General features: G+C 36.0%; 1 protein-coding gene across 4 annotated transcripts in view; it reads right to left on the minus strand.

The window, feature by feature from the left end:
• Positions 1 to 25,969, minus strand: part of LOC116812068 (zinc finger protein 107) — an 81,013-nt gene that overhangs the window by 18,991 nt on the left and 36,053 nt on the right. For 3 of the 4 annotated variants that reach the window (XM_058444495.1, XM_058444497.1, XM_032757679.2), the window contains exons 2-4: positions 25,756 to 25,882; positions 25,178 to 25,273; positions 449 to 8,702 (exon numbers count right to left, since the gene is read on the minus strand). In XM_058444495.1, the coding sequence (XP_058300478.1) occupies positions 6,367 to 8,702; positions 25,178 to 25,196 (2,355 nt within the window). In that variant the 5' untranslated portion in view covers positions 25,197 to 25,273; positions 25,756 to 25,882 and the 3' untranslated portion in view covers positions 449 to 6,366. Of the gene's footprint in view, positions 1 to 448; positions 8,703 to 25,177; positions 25,274 to 25,755; positions 25,883 to 25,969 lie in introns of those variants that run through there. The other variant, XR_009214979.1, reaches the window with a different exon arrangement.

The following is a 25,969-nucleotide window of genomic DNA, read 5'->3' on the forward strand; positions in this document are numbered from 1 at the left end:
AAAAAATGCTCAATATCAATTATCAGAGAAAAGAAACCAAAACTCTATGAGGTATCAACTCACTCCTGTGAGAATTACTCTTATTACAAAGAAAATAAATTAGCTTGTGAAGAAAAGGGAATGCTTGCACACTGGTTTGAATGTGAATGAGGACAGTCATAAAAAACTAAATAAGATTTCTCAAAAAATTTAAAATTAAACTATCATATAATACAGCAATTTCAGCCGGGCGCAGTGGCTCATGCCTGTAATCCTAGCACTTTGGGAGACCGAGGGGAGTGGATCACGAGGTCAGGAGCTCGAGACCATCCTGGCCAACATGGTGATACCTCGTCTCTACTAAAAATACAAAAATTAGCTGGGCGTGGTGGTGCATGCCAGTAATCCCAGCTACTCAGGAGGCTGAGGCAGAAGAATCACTTGAACCCAGGTGGTGGAGGATGCAGTGAGCCAAGATCGTGCCACTGCACTCCAGCCTGGCAACAGACCTAGACTCTGTCTCAAAAACAAAAACAAAAAAAAACAATTTCGCTATTGTTTATATATGCAAAACAAATGAAATCGGAATGAGGAAATAATTGCACTTCCATACTGCTTGCAACACTCTTCACAATTCCCAAAATATGGAATCAACAGTTCAACATTTAACGAATAAAGACAATGTGGTACATACTATGGAATACTATTAATCTTCAAAAAAGAAAATTCTACTATTTTCAATCACATAAATTAAACTGGAGGACATTATATTTGTTGAAATGAGCCAGGTACAGAAAGATGACCATTTCATGATTTCACGTACACATGGATTCTAAAAAACGTAATCTCGGCCAGATGTGGCGGCTCACGCCTGTAATCCTAGCACTTTGGGAAGCCAAGAGGGGTGGATTGCCTAAGCTCAGGAGTTCAAGACCAGTCTAGGCAATGTGGCAAATCCCTGTCTCTACTAAAAACACAAAAATTTAGCCAGAAGTGGTGGTGAACGCCTGTAATCTCAACTACTCAGGAGGCTGAGGCAGAAGAACCACTTGAACTTGGGAGGCAGAGGTTGCAGTGAGCTGAGATCGCACCATTGCACTCTAGCCTGGGTGACAGAGTGAGACTCTGTCTCATAAATAAATACATAAATAAACAAAATGTAATCTCATTGACGTAGAGAGTAAACTAGTGACCACCAGGGGCCAAGGTATTTAGAAAAAAGGGGGGGGTGGAAAGATGTCAGTCAAAGAATACATAATTATAGTTGGATAGAAAGAAGTTCAGGAGGTTTTTTTTTTTTTTTATAACATGGTGACTATAGAATATAATAATATATTAGTATTTTTGGAAAATGCTGACAATGTCATCTGCTCTCACCACAAAAATGTTAACTCTGTGAGGTAAAACTTTAATGACCTAAAATTAAGCATTTGACAATGTATATATACTTCCAAACATAATGTTTTACAGAACAAATACACATTTATTTATTGCAGATGGTAATGGTATGAAAGACACTGAAAGAGAGGTGTTTCTTACGGTCTAATGACTAACTGCTAACACAGTAAACAAGTTAGCATGCAAAATAACAGAAAACGTTTTAATCCAAAAGCTGCCATTATCTCCAAAAGTTTTCCATAGAAAATAAGAAGTTGGCTAGTTAGGTGACTAAGAATAAAAACTGTAGATTAAACTTCACTCATTAAAATAATTATATAAAGAGTGAGAAACTTTTCTGAATTGTACTATCAAAAAGACATAGTATTCCAAATATTGAATCAACAGAGGTCATGTTATTTTGCAACCTTGAATATTCACACTTTAAAATAGAAGATTCTGCAAAAAAAAAGTATGCTGTGCTATATCATAGAAAATTAAATTTAAAATTCTTCACTTACCATTAGCTCTCTTAAAAATTTAATTTTTAAGATCTATTTTCTAGTAAATTTAATATTTGCCACACTTTATGTAAGAATTTGATATGATGCTCCTTTTAAAAACAGAGAAAAACAACGCTGATTTAATCCTCTCACCTGTGGACATTGCATGCCTTTTATCTTAACTAATCTGAAAGTTATATTGATAAGCAAACTCTCTAGTTATAACCAATTTTTCAGTGCATTAAAAAATACCAACTTTCTCAACAAAACCTACAAAATACCATGTGAATTGACATGGCATGAAGACAACAGTGAGAAAACTGTGGCAATAACACAGAAAAAGAAGGACTGCGTTGAATACACGGAAGACACGTAAGATAAATAAAACTGAATTAGGAAATTAAAAAAAAAACAGCAAGATTCAGCTTTGCAGCCTGAAAAAAAAGTTCTCTCCACATGAAAAATCAATGTTAGTTCCTCACTATTAATATTTTCCATCTCTGACTTGAAGTTAGTTACAAACTAACACCAGCAGAAATACATATGGCTCATTATGGAGCATCTGTTACACAATAAGCAATGTCATGTTTGTTTGCTACATCTATATATAAAAACATTTTCATGACTTATGAAGTCTTTCTAGTTCTTACCTGAACTGGCTCAGTAAATAAGTTTACTTATGTCAACTATAACAAGACAAAAGAATACTAACTAAAGAAAAGTAGGCTTATATAGGATCCTCCAATGGAAAGAAGAAATGGAATGTTCTAACTAAATAAAATATAATACACAAATTTTGGAAACACATCTAGAAGTTATTTTGTGTGTACTCCTAAAGTTTATAAAAATCATTCTTATAATCCATGACCAGCTCACATGATGAATACCTGGTAAGTTATAAAAGAAAAAAGCATAAGTAACAAGAAAATTAAAAACGTTAGCATGAGTATCACACAAGTATCAACAAAAACTTTGCATGGGGAGATTCTAAATCATAAGCCAGATTTTACAGAAATGAATTCAATGCAAAGCAGAGGGTATAGATTTGCTTTCAGCATTTTTGAGGTTTTCAGTTGTCTAGTAAATTAGTTACCTTTTAAAAATTATTAGTTTTGGCCGGGCGCAGTGGCTCACACCTGTAATCCCAGCACTTTGGGTGGCCGAGGTGGGTGGATCACGAGGTCAGGAGATTGAGACCATCCTGGCTAACGCGGTGAAACCCTGTCTCTACTAAAAAATACAAAAAAATTAGCCAGGCGTGGTGCTGGGCGCCTGTAATCCCAGCAACTCGGGAGGCTGAGGCAGGAGAATGGCGTGAACCCGGGAAGCGGAGCTTGCGGTGAGCCGAGATCGCACCACTGCACTCCAGCCTGGGCGACAGAGCAAGACTCCGTCTCGAAAAAAAAAGATTAGTTTTGTTCCAATATTGCTCGTCTTCTGAAAATAGGTACAAGCTAATACACAAACACACTTACTTGCTCCATAATTTTCTCATACCTAAGGTTTATTTTTAGAGTAATGTATGTGTATAGTTAAGTGTATGTAAATCAAAACTAAAATGCTGTTATGTTTGCAGGCAGAGAGGCCACATGTTCAAAGAAAAATATATAACATTTTTTAAATGTTTATTCAGAACTCAGAATTTTCTCATGATTTATACTTGCATATAATTTTTATTATAACCATAAAATGACCCTGTAGTAATGATTGTACATTCTAAAGTATCTAAAAGTGTAGAATTGGTTTGTAATACAAAAGAGAAATGCTGGAGTTGATGGATAACGTCTTTTGCCCTGATGTGATTAATACATAAAATTATATGCCTGTATCAAAATATGCCATACATGGCATAAAGATATACACATACTATGTATCCACAAAAATTAAGAGAAATAAGTTTAAATTTTAAAAAGAATAAAAATATAACCTATGGGAACAATATTCTTTATTAACAGTTTAAAGCCACTAGCAAAAATAATTATTAGAGATGTTAGCCCATTATGTTATCAAGTAGTATACTGTTATCCTCTTTTACCTAAACCTTTGAGTAATGTGGGATAGGTAAAGTCAGTGGCATGAAAACACTTCATTGAATGCACAATAGTTTTAACATGTTAAAAAAGTTTAATTAAAAAATTAAGTTCATGCATAATCCAAAAATTTTTAAACACATTGCATTTTACCTAAAAGTACAATTAGTAAAATGATATACTACTAATTAACTTTAATTTTAACTAGATTAAAAATGGTTTTCTCTTACCATAACGCAGAAGAATATCGCTCTGAAAACCTACTTCATGGATCACTCAATATTGTAAGTTAAACACAAACCGCCTCTTCACACAGGTTTTCATCATGCATCTTATATTTTAATGTCCTTATTCTTTCATAGAAAGTGTCATAAATAATACCGACCTAACAAATGATTTCTCATATCTTTGATGCATGAAAAATCACATGCTTTCACGTGTGAATACAATAGGAATGAAGAGCATGAAGTAATTTGAGAGTTGAATTACATCATTTGCTTTTCAAAAACTAATTTTTTCAAGAAAAAATATAATTTGAATGTAATTATACATCTACAAAAAAATTCTACTTCTTTTAAAGTTATATACACATTGTTTATCTACCAACTTTAGTTTTAAATTATTTTCTATACTCAGCATTCTGATTTAGTGCAATGTCCGAAGTGTCAGTACCTTAGATATTTCTACTGTGAATTCTCTGATATTTACATAGACTTAATTTTGGATTAAATTATTTTTATATTTACTGCACTTGCAAAAATATATTTTAGTATGAGGCCTCTGGTATTTTCTAAGCTGTAGTTTTTTAAAAAACGTTTTCACAAACGCATTACATTTAGTGTTTTTCTCCAATATAAATTTTCTGGTGTTGAACAATGAGCAACTGCTTCATGGTTTTCCTCTAGTGCAAAATGGGTACAACAATATCTGTGATACAAGTAAAGGTACTACAACCCTCTTCGTATTTGTATTGTTTGTCCTCAAAATGAGTACCTTGTTTTGTTTTTGAGACGAAGTTTTTGCTCTTGTTGCCTTGGCTGGAGTGTTGTGGTGTGACTTCAGCTCACTGCAACTTTCGCCTCCCAGGTTTGAGCAACTCTCCTGCTTCAGCCTCCCAAGTAGCTGGGATTACAGGGGCCTGCCACCACACGCAGCTAATTTTTGTAAAATTTTTAATAGAGATGGGCTTTTGCTATGTTGGCCAGGCTGGTCTCAGACTCCTGCCCTCAGGTGATCCACCCACCTCAGCCTCCCAAAGTGCTGGCATTACAGATGTGAGCCAGCACACCTGGCTCCTTTTCTTCACTTTAAAGGCTTATATTTTCTGAAAGATCTCGACAAAAATTGCATTTATAATGCTTTTATTACGTACTAACTAATGTTGAGTAAAATCTGAGCAGATAATAATGGCTTTTCCACATTCCTTGTATTTCTACAATCTTTCTGAAGTATAAATGCTTTCCTGTGCAATAAGGGGTGAGCATTTATTAAAAGTGTTGCCACATTTTTTACACTTCCAGGAGTTTTCTTCAGTATGGATTATCTTACCTACAATCAAGTGTGACAACCACTTAAAGGCTTTGTGATATTTTTCACATTTCTAGGATTTTTCACCAGTATGATTTATGTTAGAAAGTTTGAGGTGTTATCAAAAATATTGTCACATCATTCAGGTTTGTAAAGCTTTCAGTATTATCTTATGTTTAGTGAGGTTTGAGGATTGGTTTAAAGTGTTGTCACATTATTCACATTTGCAGGGTTTCTCTCAAAGTATAAATTGTCTGATGTGTAGCAAAGTGTGAGGACCAGTAAAAGGCATTGCCACATTTTTTACATTTGTAGGGTTTCTCTCCAGTATAAATACTCTTACATGTAGTAAGAGTTGAGAATCAGTGAAAAGCTTTGCCACAGACTTCACATTTGTAGGGTTTCTTTCCAGTATGAATTTTCTTATCTGCAGTAAGGGTTAAGGAAGGTTAAAAGCTTTGCGACATTCTGCACAATCGTAGACTTTCTCTCCGGTATGAATTTCTGTATAGTAAGGTATGAGGATTGGTTAAAAGCTTTGCCACATTCTTCACAACTATAGAGTTCCTCTCCATTATAAATTATCTTATGTGTAGAAAGGTGTGAGGACTGATTAAAGGTATTGCCATATTCTTCTCATTTGTATGGCTTCTCTCCAGTATGAATTACCTTATGTTTAGTAAAAGTTGAAGACCAGTTAAAGGCTTTGCCACATTTTTCACATTTGTAGGATTCTCTCCAGTATGAATTTTCTCACGGTCAGTAAGGTTTGAAGATTAGTTAAAAGCTTTGCCACATTCTTTACATTTGTAAGGCTTCTCACCAGTATAAAATATCTTGTGTGTGTAGAAAAGGTTGAAGACTTGTTAAAGGCTTTAACACATTCTTCATATTTGTAGAGTTTTTCTCCAGTATGAATTTTCTTATGTGTAGTAAGCTTGTAGGATCAATTAAGTTTTGCCATATTCTTCACATTTGTAGGGTTTCTCTCCAGTATGAATTTTCTTATGTGTAGTAAGATTTGAGGATAGGTTGAAAGCTCTGCCATAATCTCCACATTTGTAGGGTTTCTCTCCAGTATGAATTATCTTATGTATATTAAGAGATGAGAACTGGTTAAAGGATTTGCCACATTCTTCACATTTGTAGGGTTTCTCTGAAGTGTGAATTTTCTTATGTGTAGTAAGGTTTGAGGATTGGTTAAAAGCTTTGCCACATTCTGCACATTTATAGGGTTTCTCTCCAGTATGAATTTTCTTATGTGCAGTAAGGGTTGAGGATAGGTTAAAAGCTTTGCCACATTCTTTACATTTGTAAGGTTTCTCTCCAGTATGAATTATCTTATGTCTATTAAGGGTTGAGGAGCAGTTAAAGGATTTGCCACATTCTGCACATTGGTAAGGTTTCTCTCCTGTATGAATTCTCTTATGTATAGTTAGGTTTGAGAATCGGTTATAAGCTTTTCCACATTCTTCACATTTGTGGGGTTTCTCTCCAGTATAAATTATCTTATGGTTAGTAATGTTTGAGAATAGGTTAAAAGCTTTTCCATGTTCTTCAAATTTGTAGAGGTTCTCTCCAGTATGAATTATCTTTTGTGTAGTAAGGTTTGAGGATTGGTTAAAAACTTTGCCATGTTCTTCACATTTGTAGGGTTTCTCTCCAGTATGAATAATTGTATGTATAGTACGGTGTGAGGACTGTTTAAAGGCCTTACCAAATTCTTCACATTTGTTGAGTTTCTCTTTAGTATGAATTATCTTATGTCTAGTAAGTTGATAGGATTGATTAAAGGCTTTTCCACATTCTTCACATTTATAGGGTTTTTCTCCAGTATGAATTCTCTTATGTTTAGTAAGGGTTGAGAATCGGTTAAAAGCTTTGCCACATTCTTCACATTTGTAGGGTTTCTCTCCAGTATGAATTTTCTTATGTTCCGTAAGGTTTGAAGACTGGCTAAAAGCTCTGCCACATTCTTCACATTTGTACGGTTTCTCTCCAGTATGAATTTTCTTATGTCTAGTAAGGGTTGAGGATCGATTAAAAGCTTTTCCACATTCTTCACATTTGTATGGTTTCTCTCCAGAATAAATTTTCCTATGGTTAATTAGGTTTGCGTGTTGGTTAAAAGCTTTGCCACATTCTTCACATTTATAGGATTTCTCTGCAGTATGAATTTTCTTATGTTCAGTAAGGTTTGAAGATTGGTTAAAAGCTTTGCCACATTCTTTACATTTGTAGGGTTTCTCTCCAGTATGAATTATCTTATGTCTAGTAAGAGTTGAGAACTGGTTAAAGACTTTGCCACATTCTTCACATTTGTAGGGTTTCTCTTCCATTAGAATTTTCTTATGTGCAGTAAGTTTTAAGGACCGGTTAAAAGCTTTGTCACATTCTTCACATTTGTCGAGTTTCTCTCCAGTATGAATTTTCTCCTGTTTATTAAGGTTTGAGGATATGTTAAAAGCTCTGCCACATTCTTTGCATTTGTAGGGTTTCTCCCCAGCATGAATTCTCTTATGGTTAGTAAGATTTGAGAATACGTTAAAAGCTTTTCCACATTCTTTACATTTGTAGAGTTTCTCTCCAGTGTGAAGTATCTTTTGTGTAGTAAGGTGTGAGGACTGGCTAAAGACTTTACCACATTCTTCGTATTTGTAAGGTTTTTCTCCAGTATGAATTATTTTATGTATAGTAAGGTGTGAGGCCTGTTTAAAGGCCTTGCCACGTTCTTCACATTTGTTGGGTTTCTCTTCAGTATGAATTATCTTATGCCTAGTAAGTTGTGAGGACTGGTTAAAGGCTTTACCACATTCTTCACATTTGTAGGGTTTTTCTCCAGTATGAATTCTCTTATGTTTAGTAAGAGTTGAGAACCATTTAAAGGCTTTTCCACATTCTTCACATTTGTAGGAATTCACTCTAGTATGAATTCTTCTATGCTGAGTTAGTTGTGAAAGCATGCAAAATGATTTGCTACATTCTTTACATTTGAAGTGTTTGTTTCCTGTATGTCTTCTCTTATATCTATTTGAATTTGAAAATTTATCACAGACTTTCAAATATTTATTACATTGGAATATTTTGCTTGGGGTAGCTGTCAAACATTGGTTAACTGTATTATGATCTCCTTTGTGCCCCGTAAACTCATCCACATGTTTACAGCCTTTTCTTAACTGTAAATTCTCATATTCACATTTTCCATGTCTTCTCAGTGTCACTTTCTGGAAAGAATCTTTTATGTTCTGCTCTGGCCAAAGGTCTTGGGCAAAATGAAAAGACATTACTGAAAGAAATAAAAATAAGAAATTACTCCACTTGCTAGACTCAGATAAATGTACTTTACAAATCTAATCTATAAAATTATACAAACTACATAAGCCAGATTGCATAGCAAAATGCCACAGGCTCTAATTTCTTCATAGACATATAAATGTAACAAAAACATAATGACCAAAATACATTTGTGGAAAATTTATAAATGAGTTCAGTGTGTGCAGTGCCCCAGGTGAGCACAATGCAAAGAGCCACATAGAAGAAAGAGACAAGTCTGTTTTATTTACCCAACAAAGCTCTTTCTGTTCCCCAATGTAACACAGTGACTTTAGAAGTAAATTGCCAACTCCTAGTGTTTTTTTTTTTTTTAAAGACAAGAAAAATAATAACAAACATATACATTTTTACTTCTGGCTTCTACATGCCTTTGCAGACATTGGTTTCTGTCTCCCATGACATAGAGGGCTGAAAGAAATGGTGGTATACTTTGGAATGACATTTTGAGTCTGCTGAGATCAAAGGTAAATGTTACAGCAGTGAAGAGACTGCAGTACTACAGACCAGTAACAGTTGTAGCAAGTGATTACCGACTATCAAGAAGAAACATGAACAAACTCAACTGAAAAAAAGAAAAAAAGCTAGAAAATTTCAGACAAGACACATCCTAAGAACATGTCTGAAAGACCCTCAGAATCACTACTCAAGACAAATGGTTTCCAACTATATGCCAAGACAAAGCTACATTATAAAGACTGTGACAGACAACTTGTTTTTAATTTCCAATTTCAATTCAAGATTACAATGTATAAAATATCACGGCAATACAGCCCCGCAAAAATTATAAAATTTTCAGAAAGCAACCATTAAAAAATAAAAATATACGAATTAATTTTAAAATTTTAAAATAAGTTGAATAATACTCCATGAGTGAATAGGAACACAAACAACTATTGAAAATCAGAAAAATGAGAATACCAACAAAAATATTAAAAATCGCAAAAAACAGAAATTGTGGAGGTAAAAATACAAAAAAACTTAAAAGTATAAAAGAAAAATTAATGTAAAAATAAAGACAACAAACTAGAATACACACAAAGATATTTATAAAATATACATAAGCAAAATTTCAAAAGTCACAGACAAAAGAATCTTGGGAATTGCAAGATGAAAGTGATATGTCATTTATAATAATAGGCTTATAAGATAGCCAGTGAATCTGTCAAGAAAATTTTGCAGGCCAGAAGGGAAGTATGATATAGTCTAAGTGCTGAAAACAATAGCTGTCAAGTGAGAATAATACCAACAACTGTCCTGCCAAATAAAAGAAAAACACCTTCCAAAATAAAATTCGGCTGGGTGCGATGGCTCACATCTGTAATCCCAGCACGTTGGGAGACCAAGGCAAGTGGATCACTTGTGGGCAGGAGTCCGAGACCAGCGTGATCAACATGGTGAAACCCCATCTGTACTAAAAATATAAAAAATAATTAGTGAGGCATGGTGGTGCACTCCTGTAATCCCAGCTACTTGGGAAGCTGAGGCAGAAGAATCGCTTGAACCCAGGAGGTGGAGGCTGCAGTGAGCCGAGGTCACACCACTACACTCCAGCCTGGGCAACAAGAGTGAAACTCCATCTCGAAATAAATAAATAAAAAACAAAATTCTGAAAATGTATTTTGGCACTGCCTATGCACTACATATCAAGGATGCCGAAAGGAGTTCCTTCCACTGAAAATAACATGGTGCAAGAAAACAGCACATAATCATGTGAAAATACATGACTTTCAGCCAGGCGCGGTGTCTCATGCCTGTAGTCCTAGCACTTTGGGAGGCTGAGGCGGGCAGATCACAAGGTCAAGAGATCGAGACCATCCTGGTGAACATGGTGAAACCCTGTCTCTACTAAAAATACAAAAATTAGATGGGTGTGGTGGTGCATGCCTGTAATCTCAGCTACTCAGGAGGCTGAGGCAGGAGAATCACTTGAACCCGGGAAACGGAGGTTGCCGTGGGCCAAGATCACGCCACTGCACTCTAGCCTGGCAACAGAGTGAAACTCCATCTAAAAAAAATACATAAATAACTTTCTGGGAAAGATATGCACATATACAAAAACAGAATTTCACAGCATTATCACAATAGTGCATAAAGCATTTTTAATTATTATCTAAAATGTGAAAACTAAAAGCACAGGAATTATTATAAACACCTGCTAATGAATATACAACATATAAATATATACTATCAATGACAAAGTTGAGGGAAGATGTAATGAATAAGAATTTTTGTATGCAAATGAAGTTGATTTTTTTTTACTAGATTATAATATACTGTTTTATCTTGTAGAGGTTTTATGTAATCCCCAAGGAACCACAAAGAATATATCTGTGTAGATACACAAAGCCAAATAAGAAAGAAAAGCATATAAATACAAAAATCAAAAGTCACAAAGGAAGAAAGAAAGAGAGAAAATAAGGGACAAAGATACAAGAATCAAATTAAACAATAATGTTAGCAAGTCTTTCTGTTTCAGAAGATTATTTAAATATATATATAATTAACTTCATTTAAATATCTATAAAATCAAGAGACAAACTTTTGGCCAGGCACAGTGGCTCAGACCTTTAATCCCAGCACTTTAGGAGGCTGAGGCAAGTGGATCAACTGAGGTCAGGAGTTCAAGACCAGCCTGGCCAACATGGTGAAACCCCATTCAATTGAAAATACAAAAATTAGCTGCGCACGGTGGTGGGTGCCTGTAATCCCAGCTACTCAGAAGGCTGAGACAGGAGAATTGCTTGAACCTGAGAGGTGGAGGTTACAGTGAGCTGAGATCATACCACTGCACTTTAGCCTGGGCAACAAGAGCAAAACTCCATTTCCCAAAGGAAAAAAAAAAAAAAAAGACATACATTCAATAATGGGATTAAAAATTTTTGAAAACCAAGATCCAACTTGACTTTCTACAAGAGTCAGCTGAGATCTAATTATAAAACAAGACTGAAAGTGGCATGATGGATGTATATATTCTACACAAATATTAACAAAATGACAAAAGAAGATGTCCAAAAAATTACACAACCTACATCTTAAGTCAAAAACTGTCATATTTTATAAAATGTACTTTAAGTCAAAACTCCAAAGAGAAACATTAAACAATAACAGATTCCTTTACCGGGAACCTATGACAAATTTGTATATACATGTGTGTTGTGTGTGTGTGTGTGTGTGTGTGTGTGTGTGTATCTCACATTATGGTTCCAAATACATAAAGCAAATATTGACAGAATAAAAGAAACACATAGAGAGCAACATAATTATAGTAGGATATTTCAATACCCCACTTTCTGTAATAAAAATAAAACAAGACAGAATATAAGGGAAGAGAGGATTCAATGGCAGTAAAAAACAAATACATTTAACAGAAATATAGAGAACACTTCTCAAGAACATTAGGATATACACACTTTTCAATAGCTTACACAACATTCTCCTTGATAGACCACCTGGTAGGCCAAATAAGAAGTCTTAACAAATTTTATAAAACTGAATTTTTATGGATTACTTTCTATGACAAAAATGAAATGAGAATATAAAACAATAATAGAAAAAATCTGAAAAACTGGCTGGGTGCAGTAGCTCACGACTGTAAGGGAGGCCAAGGCGGGTGGATCACGAGGTCAGGAGATTGAGACCATCCTGGCTAACACGGTGAAACCCTGTCTCTACTAAAAATACAAAAAATTAGCCAGGCATGGCGGTGTGTACCTGAGATCCCACTTACTTGGGAGGCTGAGGCAGGAGAATCGCTTGAACCCAGGAGGCGGAGTTTGCAGTGAGCCAAGATTGCACCACTGCACTACAGCCTGGGCAACAGAGCGAGACTCTGTCCCAAAAAAAAAAAAAACTTGAAAAATTTACAAATATATAGAAATCAAACAACACACTCTTGAGCATGCTCTTGTCCAAGGGTTGAAATAATTCATATTGTTAAGATATCCATACTGCTCAAAGTAATCTACTAATTTAGTGCAATGTTTTTAAAAATTTCTCATTGCATTTTTGAAGAAATAGAAACAGGAATCACAAAAGTATGTAAAATCTCAAGAGACAATAAAGTACCCAAGAGTCTTCAAAAAAAAAAAAAGAAGGAAAAAAGCAAATAACACATTACAGTTCTTGAATTCAAAACACATTACAAAGCTACAGAATTAAAACAATTTGGTATGAGTATAAAGGTAAAAAAAGGTTGACTAATAAAATAGAATGCAGTACATATATAAACTTTCACATATATGATCACATGAAGAGTTATTTGCATACCCATAATTACTGTAGCATTGTCACTGAAAGCACGTAAGTAAAAAACAATGCAAATTTCTGTCACCAAACAACTCAGTAGATACAATTTGAAATACAGAAATATTGGAATATCACCCTGGATTTAAAAAGCAGGAAATATTCTAACAACTATAAAGACAAAGCTAGAAGACATTTTGCAAAATGAAATGAGCCGGCCACAAAAAGATGGAGATTGTATGAGATATATAAAGCAGTTACACTCTTAGAATCAGAAAACAGAGTGGTGTTTGTAAAGTGTGACAAAATGGGAAAAACTGGTAGTTGTTTAATATGTATTGAGATTTAGTTGTGCAAGATAAAAACATTCTAGGGATACATTGCATAACACTGTCAATATAATTAAGATGACTAAACTGAATATTTAAAAATATTTGACTGTAAATTTTGTTATGTTTTTGACAAGTAAAAATAAACAATAATACCTAAAAAAGATAAGAGTTATGACAGTCTTTTTTTTTTTTTTTTTTTTTTGAGATGGAGTCTTGCTCTGCTGCCCAGGCTGGAGTGCAGTGGCGCAATCTCCACTCACTGCAAGCTCCGCCTCCTGGGTTCACGCCATTCTCCTGCCTCAGCCTCCCGAGGAGCTGGGACTACAGGCACCTGCCACCACGCCCAGCTAATTTTTTTGTATTTTCAGTAGAGACAGGGTTTCACCGTGTTAGCCAGGATGATCTTGATCTCCTGACCTCGTGATGCTCCTGACCTCGTGATCCTCCTGACCTCGTGATCCGCCTGCCTCGGCCTCCCAAAATGCTGGGATTATAGGTGTGAGCCACTGCACCTGGCCAACAGTTTTCAAATTATCTTTCAATCCAAACATTTTGCTCCCACACAAAAATATGGATTCAAATATAACTAAATATTGAAATTACAAGAATTTTTATGACTGCTCACCTAGACAAAATTAAACAACCATTCACAACAAACCTGTACCAGGAAAATACAAGTCATAAAAAAATACAGGGATAACATTTATACAAATGGATAATTATATTGGCAGTAGACAATGAATATGGTTAATTCATAGTTGATTTTGCTCCACACTCTCTTAAATTGCAGTTAAATATTGTCATACACAATTAAAATATAAACTGAAATATCAAAATACAATTAACTGGTGTGAGGTGGCACATCCTAAAATATATAACACAAAAATATTAAATTGCAAAACAAAATTAAAGCATGGAATGTAAAACTTATCGAATGCCATCAAGTATGTCAATATACTCAATAAAGAAATATTAGAAGAAGAATATAGAAAAAAAGTAATAGGTTACCTGAAGACATAAAAGGTGGAGAACTTCCCAAATTTTGATGTAATAAAAAAATTTTAACCAGTAAGACTTGATTCAAAATTATTTTACTTCAAAGACAAAATATAAATAAAGACTTTCCAAAAAAAGAGGTAGGCTGGGTGCGGTGGCTCACGCCTATAATCCCAGCACTTTGGGAGGCTGAGGCAGACAAATCACCTGAGGTCGGGAGAGTTCGAGAACAGCCTGACCAACATGGAGAAACCCCGTCTCTACTAAAAATACAAAATTAGCTGGGTGTAGTGGCACATGCCTGTAATCCCAGCTACTCAGGAGGCTGAGGCAAGAGAATTGCTTGAACCCGGGAAGCAGAGGTTGTGGTGAGCTGAGATCGCGCCATTGCACTTCAGCCTGAACAAGAGCGAAACTTTGTCTCAAGAAAAAAAAAAGTACATGAAAAATGAAATATTAATATGTTAACAAATACACAATATAAAATAATTTGTAATATCAACAACTGAAAAATATAGAGGTGTAGTTTTTGTATTTAATTGAAGTTGTTAAGAGTTTAAAAATATTGGCCAGGTGTGGTGGCTCACGCCTGTAATCCCAGCACTTTGGGAGGCTGAAGCGGGTGGATCATGAGGTCAGGAGTTCAAGACCAGCCTGGCCAAGATGGTGAAACCCCGTCTCTACTAAAAGTACAAAAATTACAGTGCGCCTGTAATCCCAGCTACTCGGGAGGCTGAGGCAGGAGAATCGCTTGAAACTGGAGGAGGGGCAGAGGTTGCAGTGAGCTGAGATCATGCCACTGCACTCCGGCCTGGGCAACAGAGCGAGACTCCGTCTCGAAAAAAAAAAAAAAATTGTTTTAACTTTAAGATGTTTTATGTAATCTCCATTTTTCATGACCATTATGAAAATAATATTTATAGAATGTATGAAAAACATTTTAAAAATAAAGCATGTCACTACACAATTAAAATTTAAATTGAAGAAAACAGAAGATAAAAACACATCTACAGGAAACATAAAACAATAATAATAAAACTGATAATAGTAACTTCATTGATTTAAACAATCATTTTAAATATAAATTAACTAAACTACTTAATAAAAAGAAATGTAATCCCAATATTTTAGGAGGCCAAGGTGGGCTGAATACTTGATCCTAGGATTACAAGGCGAGCCTAGGCAACATAACAAAACCCTGTCTCTACAAAAAATACAAAAAAACTAGCTGGGTGTGATGGCACTTACTTGTAGTAGAGCTACTTGAAAGGCTGAAATAAGAGGATTATCTGAGTTTGGGAGGTTGAGGCTGCAGTGAGTTGTGATTACACCACTACAAGCCAGCCTGATTGACAGAGTGAAACCCTATCTTAAATATAAATGAATAAGTAAATACATTTAAAAAAAAGAAAATGCCTGAATGACAAGAAAAAAGCATACAATATGCTGCCTATAAGTGACTAATTTTAGGCCTGGCACAGTGGCTAACACTTGTAATCCCAGTACTTTGGGAGGCTAAGACCAGCCTGGCCAACATGGTAAAACCCTGTATCTACTAGAAAAAAAAAAAAAAATTAGCCAGGCATGGTGGCACACCCTTGTAATCCCAACTACTCAGGAGGCTAAGGCAGGAGATCACGTGAACCTGGGAGGCAGGGGTTGCGGTGAGCCAGCCTGGGTGACAGAGCAAGACTGCATCTCAAAACGAAAAAAAAACGACTCGTATTAGCATTGAGTCAAATAGAAAATATCAGAATGGGGAAAATATCTTTATTCTATGCAAATAGTAACCACAATTGGGTGAGGTAGTCATAATTATATTAGACATAGTATGCTTTAAGTGAAGTATTAGCATGAGACAAAGACTGATATAATAGTAAAATGGGTTAATTCACCAGGAACATGTAACTATTATATTTATCTATATGTACATGTATATATAACAATAGGGCTTCAAAATATATAAAGAAAATATTGACAAAAATGAAGCAAGAAATACATAGCAACATAATAATTGTAGACATCAAGACCCTATATTCAATAATAAATAGAAAGTTCAGATAAAAGATCAATAAGAAAACAGCAAAGTTAGAAAACATTATAGACTGTATTAATTTTTTTACATATAGAGTAATACCTGAGAGTGGATAACTTATAAAGAAAAAAATGGCCAGGCATGGTGGCTCACGCCTGTAATCCCAACACTTTGGGAGGCAAAGGCGGGTGGATCACCTGAGGTCAGGAGCTCGAGATCAGCCTGGCCAACATGGCAAAACCCCGTCTCTACTAAAAATACAAAAATTAGCCAGGCATGGTGGCGGGCACCTGTAATCCCAGCTACTCCAGAGGCTGAGGCAGAAGAATCACTTGAACCCAGGAGGTGGAGGTTGCAGTGAGCTGGGATCACGCCACTGCACTCCAGCCTGGGCAACAGAGGAAGACTCAGTCACAAAAAAAAAAACAAAAAACGTTTATTTGGCCTCGTTTGACAGACTGCACCTGTACAAGAAGTGCATGCCAGCATCTGCTTCTGGTGAGGATCTCAGGAAGCTTACGATCATGGTGGAAGGCAAAGAGTAACTGAACATATCACATGGTAATAGACAGAGGAAGTATGAGGTGAAGGAGCTAGTTTATTTTAATGAATCAGCTCTCATTTGAATTAACAGAGTATAAACTTTTTTTTTTTTTTTTTGAGATGGAGTCTCGCTCTGTTGCCCAGGCTGGAGTGCAGTGGCGCAATCTCGGCTCACTGCATGCTCCGCCTCCCCGGTTCACGCCATTCTCCTGCCTCAGCCTCTCCGAGTAGCTGGGACTACAGGTGCCCGCCACCATGCCCGGCTAATTTTTTTTTGCATTTTTAGTAGAGACGGGGTTTCACTGTGGTCTCGATCTCCTGACCTCGTGATCCGCCTGCCTCGGCCTCCCAAAGTGCTGGGATTACAAGCGTGAGCCACCGCGCCCGGCCTGAGTATAATTTTTTTGATTACCAAGAGGATGACGCCAAGCCATTCATGAGGAATTTGGCCCCATGGCCCAAATACCTTCCACCAGGTTTTACATCCAACATTGAGGAGTACATTGCAGCATGAGGTTTGCAGAACATGGACATGCAAACCATATTACAGACCAACTAAGCTTAACAGACATGTATAAAACTTTTCAGTCAAAAGCAAGAGAATGTAAAATATTCTTTTATTTATTTATTTATTTATTTATTTTTTGAGACAGAGTCTCACTCTGTCGCCCAGCCACGGTGGCACGATCTCAGCTCACTGGGAGGAGCTCCGCCTCCTGGGTTCACGCCATTCTCCTGCCTCAGCCTCCTAAGTAGCTGGGACTACAGGCACCCGCTACCAAGCCCGGCTAATTTTTGTATTTTTAGTAGAGACGGGGTTTCACAGTGTTAGCCAGGATGATCTCGATCTCCTGACCTAGTGATCCGCCCGCCTCCGCCTCCCAAAGTGCTGGGATTACAGGCATGAGCCACCACGCCCGGCCGAGAATGTACAATATTCTTACTTGCACCTGGCCTATTCTGTTAGGAATCATACCAAGTCTTACGAAATTTAAAAATACCAGTGAACTGCAGGGGCTCATGAGACCAACGTGGGAGGATTACTGGGGCCAGAAGTTTGAGACCAGCATGGACAACTTAGTGAGGCCCTGTTACTACAAATTATAAAAATATTATCCAGACATGGTGGTCCCATAGTATGTCTGTAGTTCCGGCTACTCAGGAAACTGAGGTGGAAGAATCACTCGAGCCCAGCAAGCTGAGGCTGCAGTGAGCCAGTCATGCCACTGCACTCTAGGCTGGGTGACAGAGTAAGATCCTATCTCAAAACAATGACAACAACAAATAAATTTAAGAAGACCAAAATCACACATTCCATGTTTTCTGACAAAACTGAATAAACCTACAAATTAAAAGCAAAAGTAAAGCTGGAAAACTCAAAAATATATTAAAATAAAACACACTCTTCAACATATTCTTGCTCAAGGGTAAAAAAATTTAATTTTTAAAAGATGTCAATATAACATACAGTGGTGAACAAATTCAATATGATTTTTATAAAAATCTTAATAGCACAATTTTTTATAGAAATATTTAAAAATTTAAATTTTTATTATAAACTATAACACCCATGGAAAAAAACAAAGAGGCATTAGACTTCCTGATTTCAAAACAATTAAAAGCTACAATAACAAAAACAATGTGGTACTGACACAGACAGATAAACAGATGAAAGAACAGAAGAGACCAGAAATGAACCCATCTGTGTATAATCAAATGATCTTCTACAAAGTTGCTACGAGTACAAAAGAGAGAAAAGATAATCTTTTCAAAAAATAATGTTGAGAACTGGATATCAACACGATGAAATAAAGCTGGATCATTTCTTTGAACCATTCTCTTTGAAAATACAAAAAAAATTTTTAAAAAATACTTAGAAATAAAAAATAACGAACCTCTCAGAAAAGAATATAAAGAAAATATATGACATTGGTCTTGGCATTACTTTCTTAAATACAATATTAAATGCAAGAGCAACAAGCCAGGCATGGTAGCTCACGCCTGTAATTCCAGCACTTTGGGAGGCTGAAGTGGGCAGATCACCTGAGGTCAGAAGTTCAAGACCAGCCTGGGCAACGTGGTGAAACCCTATCTCTACCAAAAATACAAAAATTAGCTGGGCATGGTGGCAGGCGCCTGTAATCCCAGCTACTGGAGAGGCTGAGGCAGAAGAATGCTTGAACCTGGGAGGCAGAGGTTGGAGTGAGCTGAGATCACACCACTGCACTCTAGCCTGGGCAACAAGAGCAAGACAGTCTCAAAGAAAAAAAAACAAAACAAAACAGAAAAATTCAACTATACTATATTTAAAATCAATGCACATCACAGACAACATTCAATAGTGACAACACCTCCTAGGAAATGAGTGAAAATATTTGCAAATCACATGTGATGGAAGTTAATATTATGAATATACAAACAACTCTTAAAACTGAACAATAAAGTTGAATTACTTCATTTAGAAATGGACAAATAATTGAATTAAATTTTCATCAAAAAAGATACACAAATTAGAAAATGCAACTGAAAGAACACAGTAAATTATCATTTATAGAGAAATGCATAAAAATCACAATGAAAAACAAAATCACCTCACACCAATTAGAATGGCCATTATCAATTTTTTAAAGACACCAAATCTGTTGATGATGCAATAAAAATGAAACCCATATTGACTGTTAGTGAAAAAGAAGAATGCAGCCATTGTTTTAAAATGTTATGTTTCCAAAGTAATTAAAAATAAAATACTATATCAAATAATAAATCCTATTAATTTATATCCAACATATGCAACACAGGACCTGAAAGACACAGTTGAACATCTATGTTTATTGTACCAGTATTCACAAAAGCCAAAAGGCTGAAGCAACCCAGGTGTTCCTTTACTTATAAACACATCAAAAAATGTAACATATACATACAACAGGTGCTGGACAGGATGTGGAGAAATAGGAACACTTTTACACTGTTGGTGGGACTGTAAACTAGTTCAACCATTGTGGAAGTCAGTGTGGCGATTCCTCAGGGATCTAGAACTAGAAATACCATTTGACCCAGCCATCCCATTACTGGGTATATACCCAAACGATTATAAATCATGCTGCTATAAAGACACATGCACACGTATGTTTATTGCGGCACTATTCACAATAGCAAAGACTTGGAACCAACCCAAATGTCCAACAATGATAGACTGGACTAAGAAAATGTGGCACATATACACCATGGAATACTATGCAGCCATAAAAAATGATGAGTTCATGTCCTTTGTAGGGACATGGATGAAACTGGAAACCATCATTCTCAGCAAACTATCGCAAGGACAAAAAACCAAACACCGCATGTTCTCACTCATAGGTGGGAACTGAACAATGAGAACACTGGGACACAGGAAGGGGAACATCACACACTGGGGCCTGTTGTGGGGTGGGGGCGGGGGGAGGGATAGCATTAGGAGATATATTGTTAAATGACGAGTTAATGGGTGCAGCACACCAACATGGCACATGTACACATATGTAACAAACCTGCATGTTGTGCGCATGTACCCTAAAACTTAAAGTATAATAAAAAATTAAAAATAAATAAATAAATCTTGTCACATTTTAAGATAAACTTTGAGAATATTATGTCACTAAAATAAGCCAGTAAAAAACTGATGGATACTACATGATTCCACTTATATGAGATAACTTAAGTAGTCACACTCATAAAAACCAAAAGTGGAGGGGTGTTTGTCAAGGGCTGGAAAAGGGGTAAAATGGGCAGTTGTGATTTAATGGGTATTGAATTTTAGTTTCACAAGATGTAAAATTTCTAGAAGTCTGTTAAATAACAATGTGAATATACTTAACATACCTGAAATGAACAGCATATTTTTTTGACACCGGGTCTCACTCTGTCACCCAAGCTGGAGTGCAGCGGCACAATTATCACTCACTGTAGCCACTAACTCCCAGGCTCAAGTAATCCTCCTCTCTCAATCTCCCAAAGAGCTGGGAAAACAGGTGCACACTACCATGCCTGGCTATTTTTTTAAAAAAAAACTGTAGGCTGGATGCGGTGGCTCATGCCTGTAATCCCAGCACTTTGAAAGGCCGAGGCAGGTGGATCAGGTCAGGAGTTCAAGACTAGCCTGGCCAGCATGGTGAAACCCCGTCTCTACTAAAAATACAAAAATTAGCCAGGGATGGTGGTGCACACCTGTAATCCCAGCTGTTTGGGAGGCTGAGGCAGGAGAATCACTTGAACCTGGGAGGCGGAGGTTGCAGTGAGCCAAGATCATGTCTAGCTGGGCAACAGAGCGAGACTCCATCTAAAAAAAAAAAAAAAAAATTGTAGAGAGGGTATTTCCATATGTTTTCCAAGCTGGTCTCAAACTTTTGCGCTCAAGCGATCCTTTTGTCTTGGCTTTCCAAAATCCTGGGATTACAGATGTGAGCCACCACCATGCCTGGCCTTCAATAGATTTAAGACTGTATATTTTATGTAATGAGTTTTTACAACAATTAATATTTTAAAGAAAAACTGAAAAAAATACAGAATTATAAATCTTTCCAAAAATTGCCTCAAATCACAAAAGTGTTTCTCTCACACAAAGGAAATATAAATTCATCGTTAAACACACAGTGAAAAGATGATTTCCATGACCACTTAGACAAGCTAAAACAACCATATGAAATCAGCTAAGAAAGAATATAAACAAGATAAGCCATAACCAAAATTTGGGTCATATTTATACATAAAACACGCACATATATAATCTGATTGTAATAGACATATGGCTAATTTATTTTTTAAACCCCACATTGACTTAAAAGTGTACAAAAAGAATTGCAAATTATCTAAAATTACATAAATAAAACAAAACACAATAGTCTGATGTTAAGAAACCTACACTGAAAAACCACACTAATATGGAACTACAAAACAGTAAGAAAAATGTTTATTCATGAAATCTTTTTTGCAATATTGATGTGCCATTAAGAAAGAATTTGTCTAGATAACTGCAATATTTAACTGTGTACTCACGGGAGACAGGTATTTTGAATCACGGGCATGTGTTGTGTGGCAGTAAAGTTCAGAGAACATGCAGTATAATCATAAATAGAAGATGCTAATGAGAAAATTTTAATAAATGAGCTTTTAAAAGGAAGTGGAGATAATTCTGATATTTAAAATATATGCTATTCTTACACAAAATAAAACTTCTGTAACCTGACTTTAGAAGCAAAGAATACCCTTACATTGCTAAAGAGAAAATATATGTGCATGTATATATATATTTATTTGTGTATGTAATATATATTTATATGTGTAAGTATGTGTGTGTGTGTGTGTGTGTGCAGAGAATATGGTTAGAGTCTCTAATATATACAAGAAGTATTTGAGAATAAATTATATTATTATTTAGATATAGGCTGAAGAAAGTGGGTGAAAATCCTATAATTTGTTTATGCTGACAGCTAGCTCAAATTTGTAAGTAACTATTTTAGTAAATAAGGAATGCCTACTAATTATCTAATTTATTTTAGGCATAACTTGTAAATTCTAGTACATTGCCCTAAATGTCTGAATCTAAAGTTATAGACAAATTTGAAGTAGAAAATAAAAAACAAAAATGTACACAGAGAGTGACATCAGTAAGATGGAAAAATAAAAGGTGCCCTATTTTCTTATATCCCAACAGCAAAAACATTTATCAGCCATCCCTGACAAAAAAAAAAATGTGTTTATAAGAGAGCCAGGCATCATGTATCACACCTATGATGACAGCTACATGGTATATTCAGGTTGAAGAATTGCTCCAGACCAGGATTTAAAGACCAGCCTCAGTTATAAAGCAAGAACCCATCTAAAAAACAAGTGCCTTTAAAAACAAAAAACAAAAAAAAAAAGAAAAAAAATAAATAAATATAAGTGTCTTTAAGAGAGCTCCGAGATCCAGGGAGGGAGTTGTGAAACTCTGCTAGAGCCAAAGATTGAGAAGTGTTCCTTTTCAGAGGGCGGGCCCTTATTCGGGAGGCAAACTACAAGACCCCTGTACTTGGCTACAGACCAGGAAATGGCCCTCCCAACTTGGTCCCACTAATTCTGAACTTACTCTGTCATCACCTCAAGCTTCTCCCGGCCACAGTCTGTGAGAGGTCCTGTCTTTCCAGAGGCCTGGAGGAGCCATGCAGGCAGGCCTGCAGACCTTGGTCTTTACTGTGGTCCCTGAAACAGTTAAATGACTCAGTTCCAGCTCCCTGATCCACAGTTCATGGTCAGTTCCGCCTACATAGAAACCCACACAGTGGATGGGTGTGGTGGCTCACGCCTGTAATCCCAGCACTTTGGGAGGCAGAGACGGTTGGATCACCTAAGGTCAGGAGTTCAAGACCAGCCAGACCAACATGGTAAAACTCCATCTCTACTAAAAATACAAAATTAGCCAGGCGTGGTGGCACACACCTGTAATCCCAGCTACTTGGGAGACTGAAGCACAAGAATCGCTTGAACCCGGGAGGCGGAGGTTGCAGTGAGCCAACATCACGCCACTGCACTCCAGCCTGGGCAAGAAGAGCGAAACTCCATCTCAAAAAAACAAACAAAAAACCCACACAGTGACCTGGAAAAATCCTCTCTGGTATTCAGTGAAAGCCATACTCATCTACATCCTGATATAAGGCCTACCATATGCAGACCCGACTGCAAAAACATGCCCCAATATCTGCCCTACAGAGCAACGTCCTGAAGGACATTCAGTCTATCCAAAACTAAAATGGGAATTAAAACTACCCAAGCTTCTAGTAACAAGCCAATAAAGGTGGACCCCAGTGCAGACCCAGCATCCTTGTGACTAAGCTACAACCCCTCTCCACTACAAACCCAGAGGGCATCCCATCACCTGGGGGGCTCAACAAAAGAAGATCTTCACCTTCTAAAATTAGTTTATAAAAACTTAAAGAGGTTTTTGCTCTTTCAAATTCACAGACACCAGTGCAAAACTATATTGTGCCCATTGTCAATGCTTTTATCATAGCACTGAAAGTATGTGGCAAAAGAATTCGTCAAAAAAAAAAAAAAAAAAAAAATTATCTGAGTGTGGTAGGGGGCGCCTGTAGTCCCAGCTACTCAGGAGGCTGAGGCAGGAGAATGGGGTGAACCCGGGAGGCGGAGTTTGCAGTGAGCCAAGATCACGCCACTGCACTCCAGCCTGGGTGACAGAGTGAGACTTTGTCTCACAAATAAATAAATAAATAAAAATAAAATAAAATAAAACAACACTGAAATTGAAGACAAGTAAAAAGTTGCTGGTTGCAGATCATATACTCTTACATATACAAAACCATAAATAGTACATTAAAACCCATCAAAACTGATAAATATACTTAGTAAATTACCAAAATATAAAATTAACATACAAGTATAAATTATGGTTCCATCCACTCAAAACAATATGATAAAACAGAGGAAGAAAACAATCCTATTTATAATAGCATTAAGATAATATATTCTTAAGAACAAATTAAACCAAGGAGGTAAAAAAAATTTACAATGAAAGCAATTAGAGAAGACACAAATAAATTTTAAAATATTTTATGAATATGGATTGAAATAATAAATATTGATAAAGCACCATGTTTTCCAAAGTGATCTATAGATTCAATAAACTCCCTATTGAAATTCCAGTGGCATTATTTTCACAGTAATGAAAAATACAACTCTAAAATTTACATGAAACTACAATAAACTTTGAAGAGCCAAAGCAATTTTGTGAAAAAAGAACAGAAGAACATCATAGTTTATAATTTCAAACTATATTTCAAGACTGTAGTAATAAAAACAGAATGGAATGTGCAGAAAAATGAACAAATAAAAAAGAAAACCCAATGGAACAGAAACCACTACTCATACATTTCAGATATGATGCAAAAAATAACTTAAAAAACAGTTTAACATAGAGGTTTTCAAAATTATGCAGATATATGTGTGTCCCCCAAAACAATAAAAGAGTCAGATTGTGCAGTCTCGTACATGCCATGAAAAGAACTTTGGCTCTCACTGTGAACTTGAAGGAAGATCACTGAAGGGAAAATAGAATCCTTAGAGAATTTAAAAGCATAAGACAGAAGATGCCCCTATGTGACAGCAAAAGAAAAAAAAAAACTCAGGCTTTCCAGAAACTATTTCCTTTGGAACACAGCTTCCCAAATCATATTTTAAGGACTGGCTTTTTCTTTGACCTTTGACCTTTGATCTTTGTCATCCGTTGTATTCACTTTCACTCTCACTTACCTGGGGGTTTGGCTACCATCTCATGTCTTTTTATATTCCAGGGCTCTTTTTTTTGCTCCAGACAGGTGATCAGATATGGCTTAGAGACAGCAATACCTGTTTTATTGAAAATAAATAACATGAATCTTAATCACATTCTCCAATTACCAATGCAGTAAGGTGCTCAGGAAAGAGGATGTAATAGAATAAATACTAATTTATAACATATATTTCTAAATATTTAGAAAATATTTTAAATTTGTAGGTTTTAAATTTTACTATCTGGTACTATTGAATCAAAAATTGGTGTTGGAAATTAGATTTTAAGGCATGAGCAACAATATTTCATGCCACTAAATTTCTGGAATTATCACTAGAGTGAAAAAATACAGATTAGCTCACTAATGTGAAAAGTTCAGGTCAAGATGAAACATCTTGAAGGAATTATTTTCTACACAAAGAAATCTCAAAAATTTTCTTGAAAACAGAGATCTGAAACTCATTTATGCAAAGCATAAATTACCAGAAAACAGTCTACAAAAATAGAGAAATAAAACTTTAAGGGTATTTTAGGAATTGTGTATTGAAGTTATCCTCACCCAAAAAGACCAGGTTTCTGTAGTTCTCTAACAACACATTCCTATATAAATCCCGCTGTGCCGTATCCAGGCATTGCCACTCCTCCAGAGAGAATTCTATGGCCACATCTTTAAATGTCAATGGTTCCTGAAAAACACAAACACACACACATTTACCAAGTGGCCATGAGCTGTCACTGAATTTTTTTAAAAATGCATAGGATAGTCGGGTACG

Source organism: Hylobates moloch, unplaced genomic scaffold (genome assembly GCF_009828535.3).
Source record: "Hylobates moloch isolate HMO894 unplaced genomic scaffold, HMol_V3 SCAFFOLD_1, whole genome shotgun sequence".
Taxonomy (NCBI): Eukaryota; Metazoa; Chordata; class Mammalia; order Primates; family Hylobatidae; genus Hylobates; species Hylobates moloch.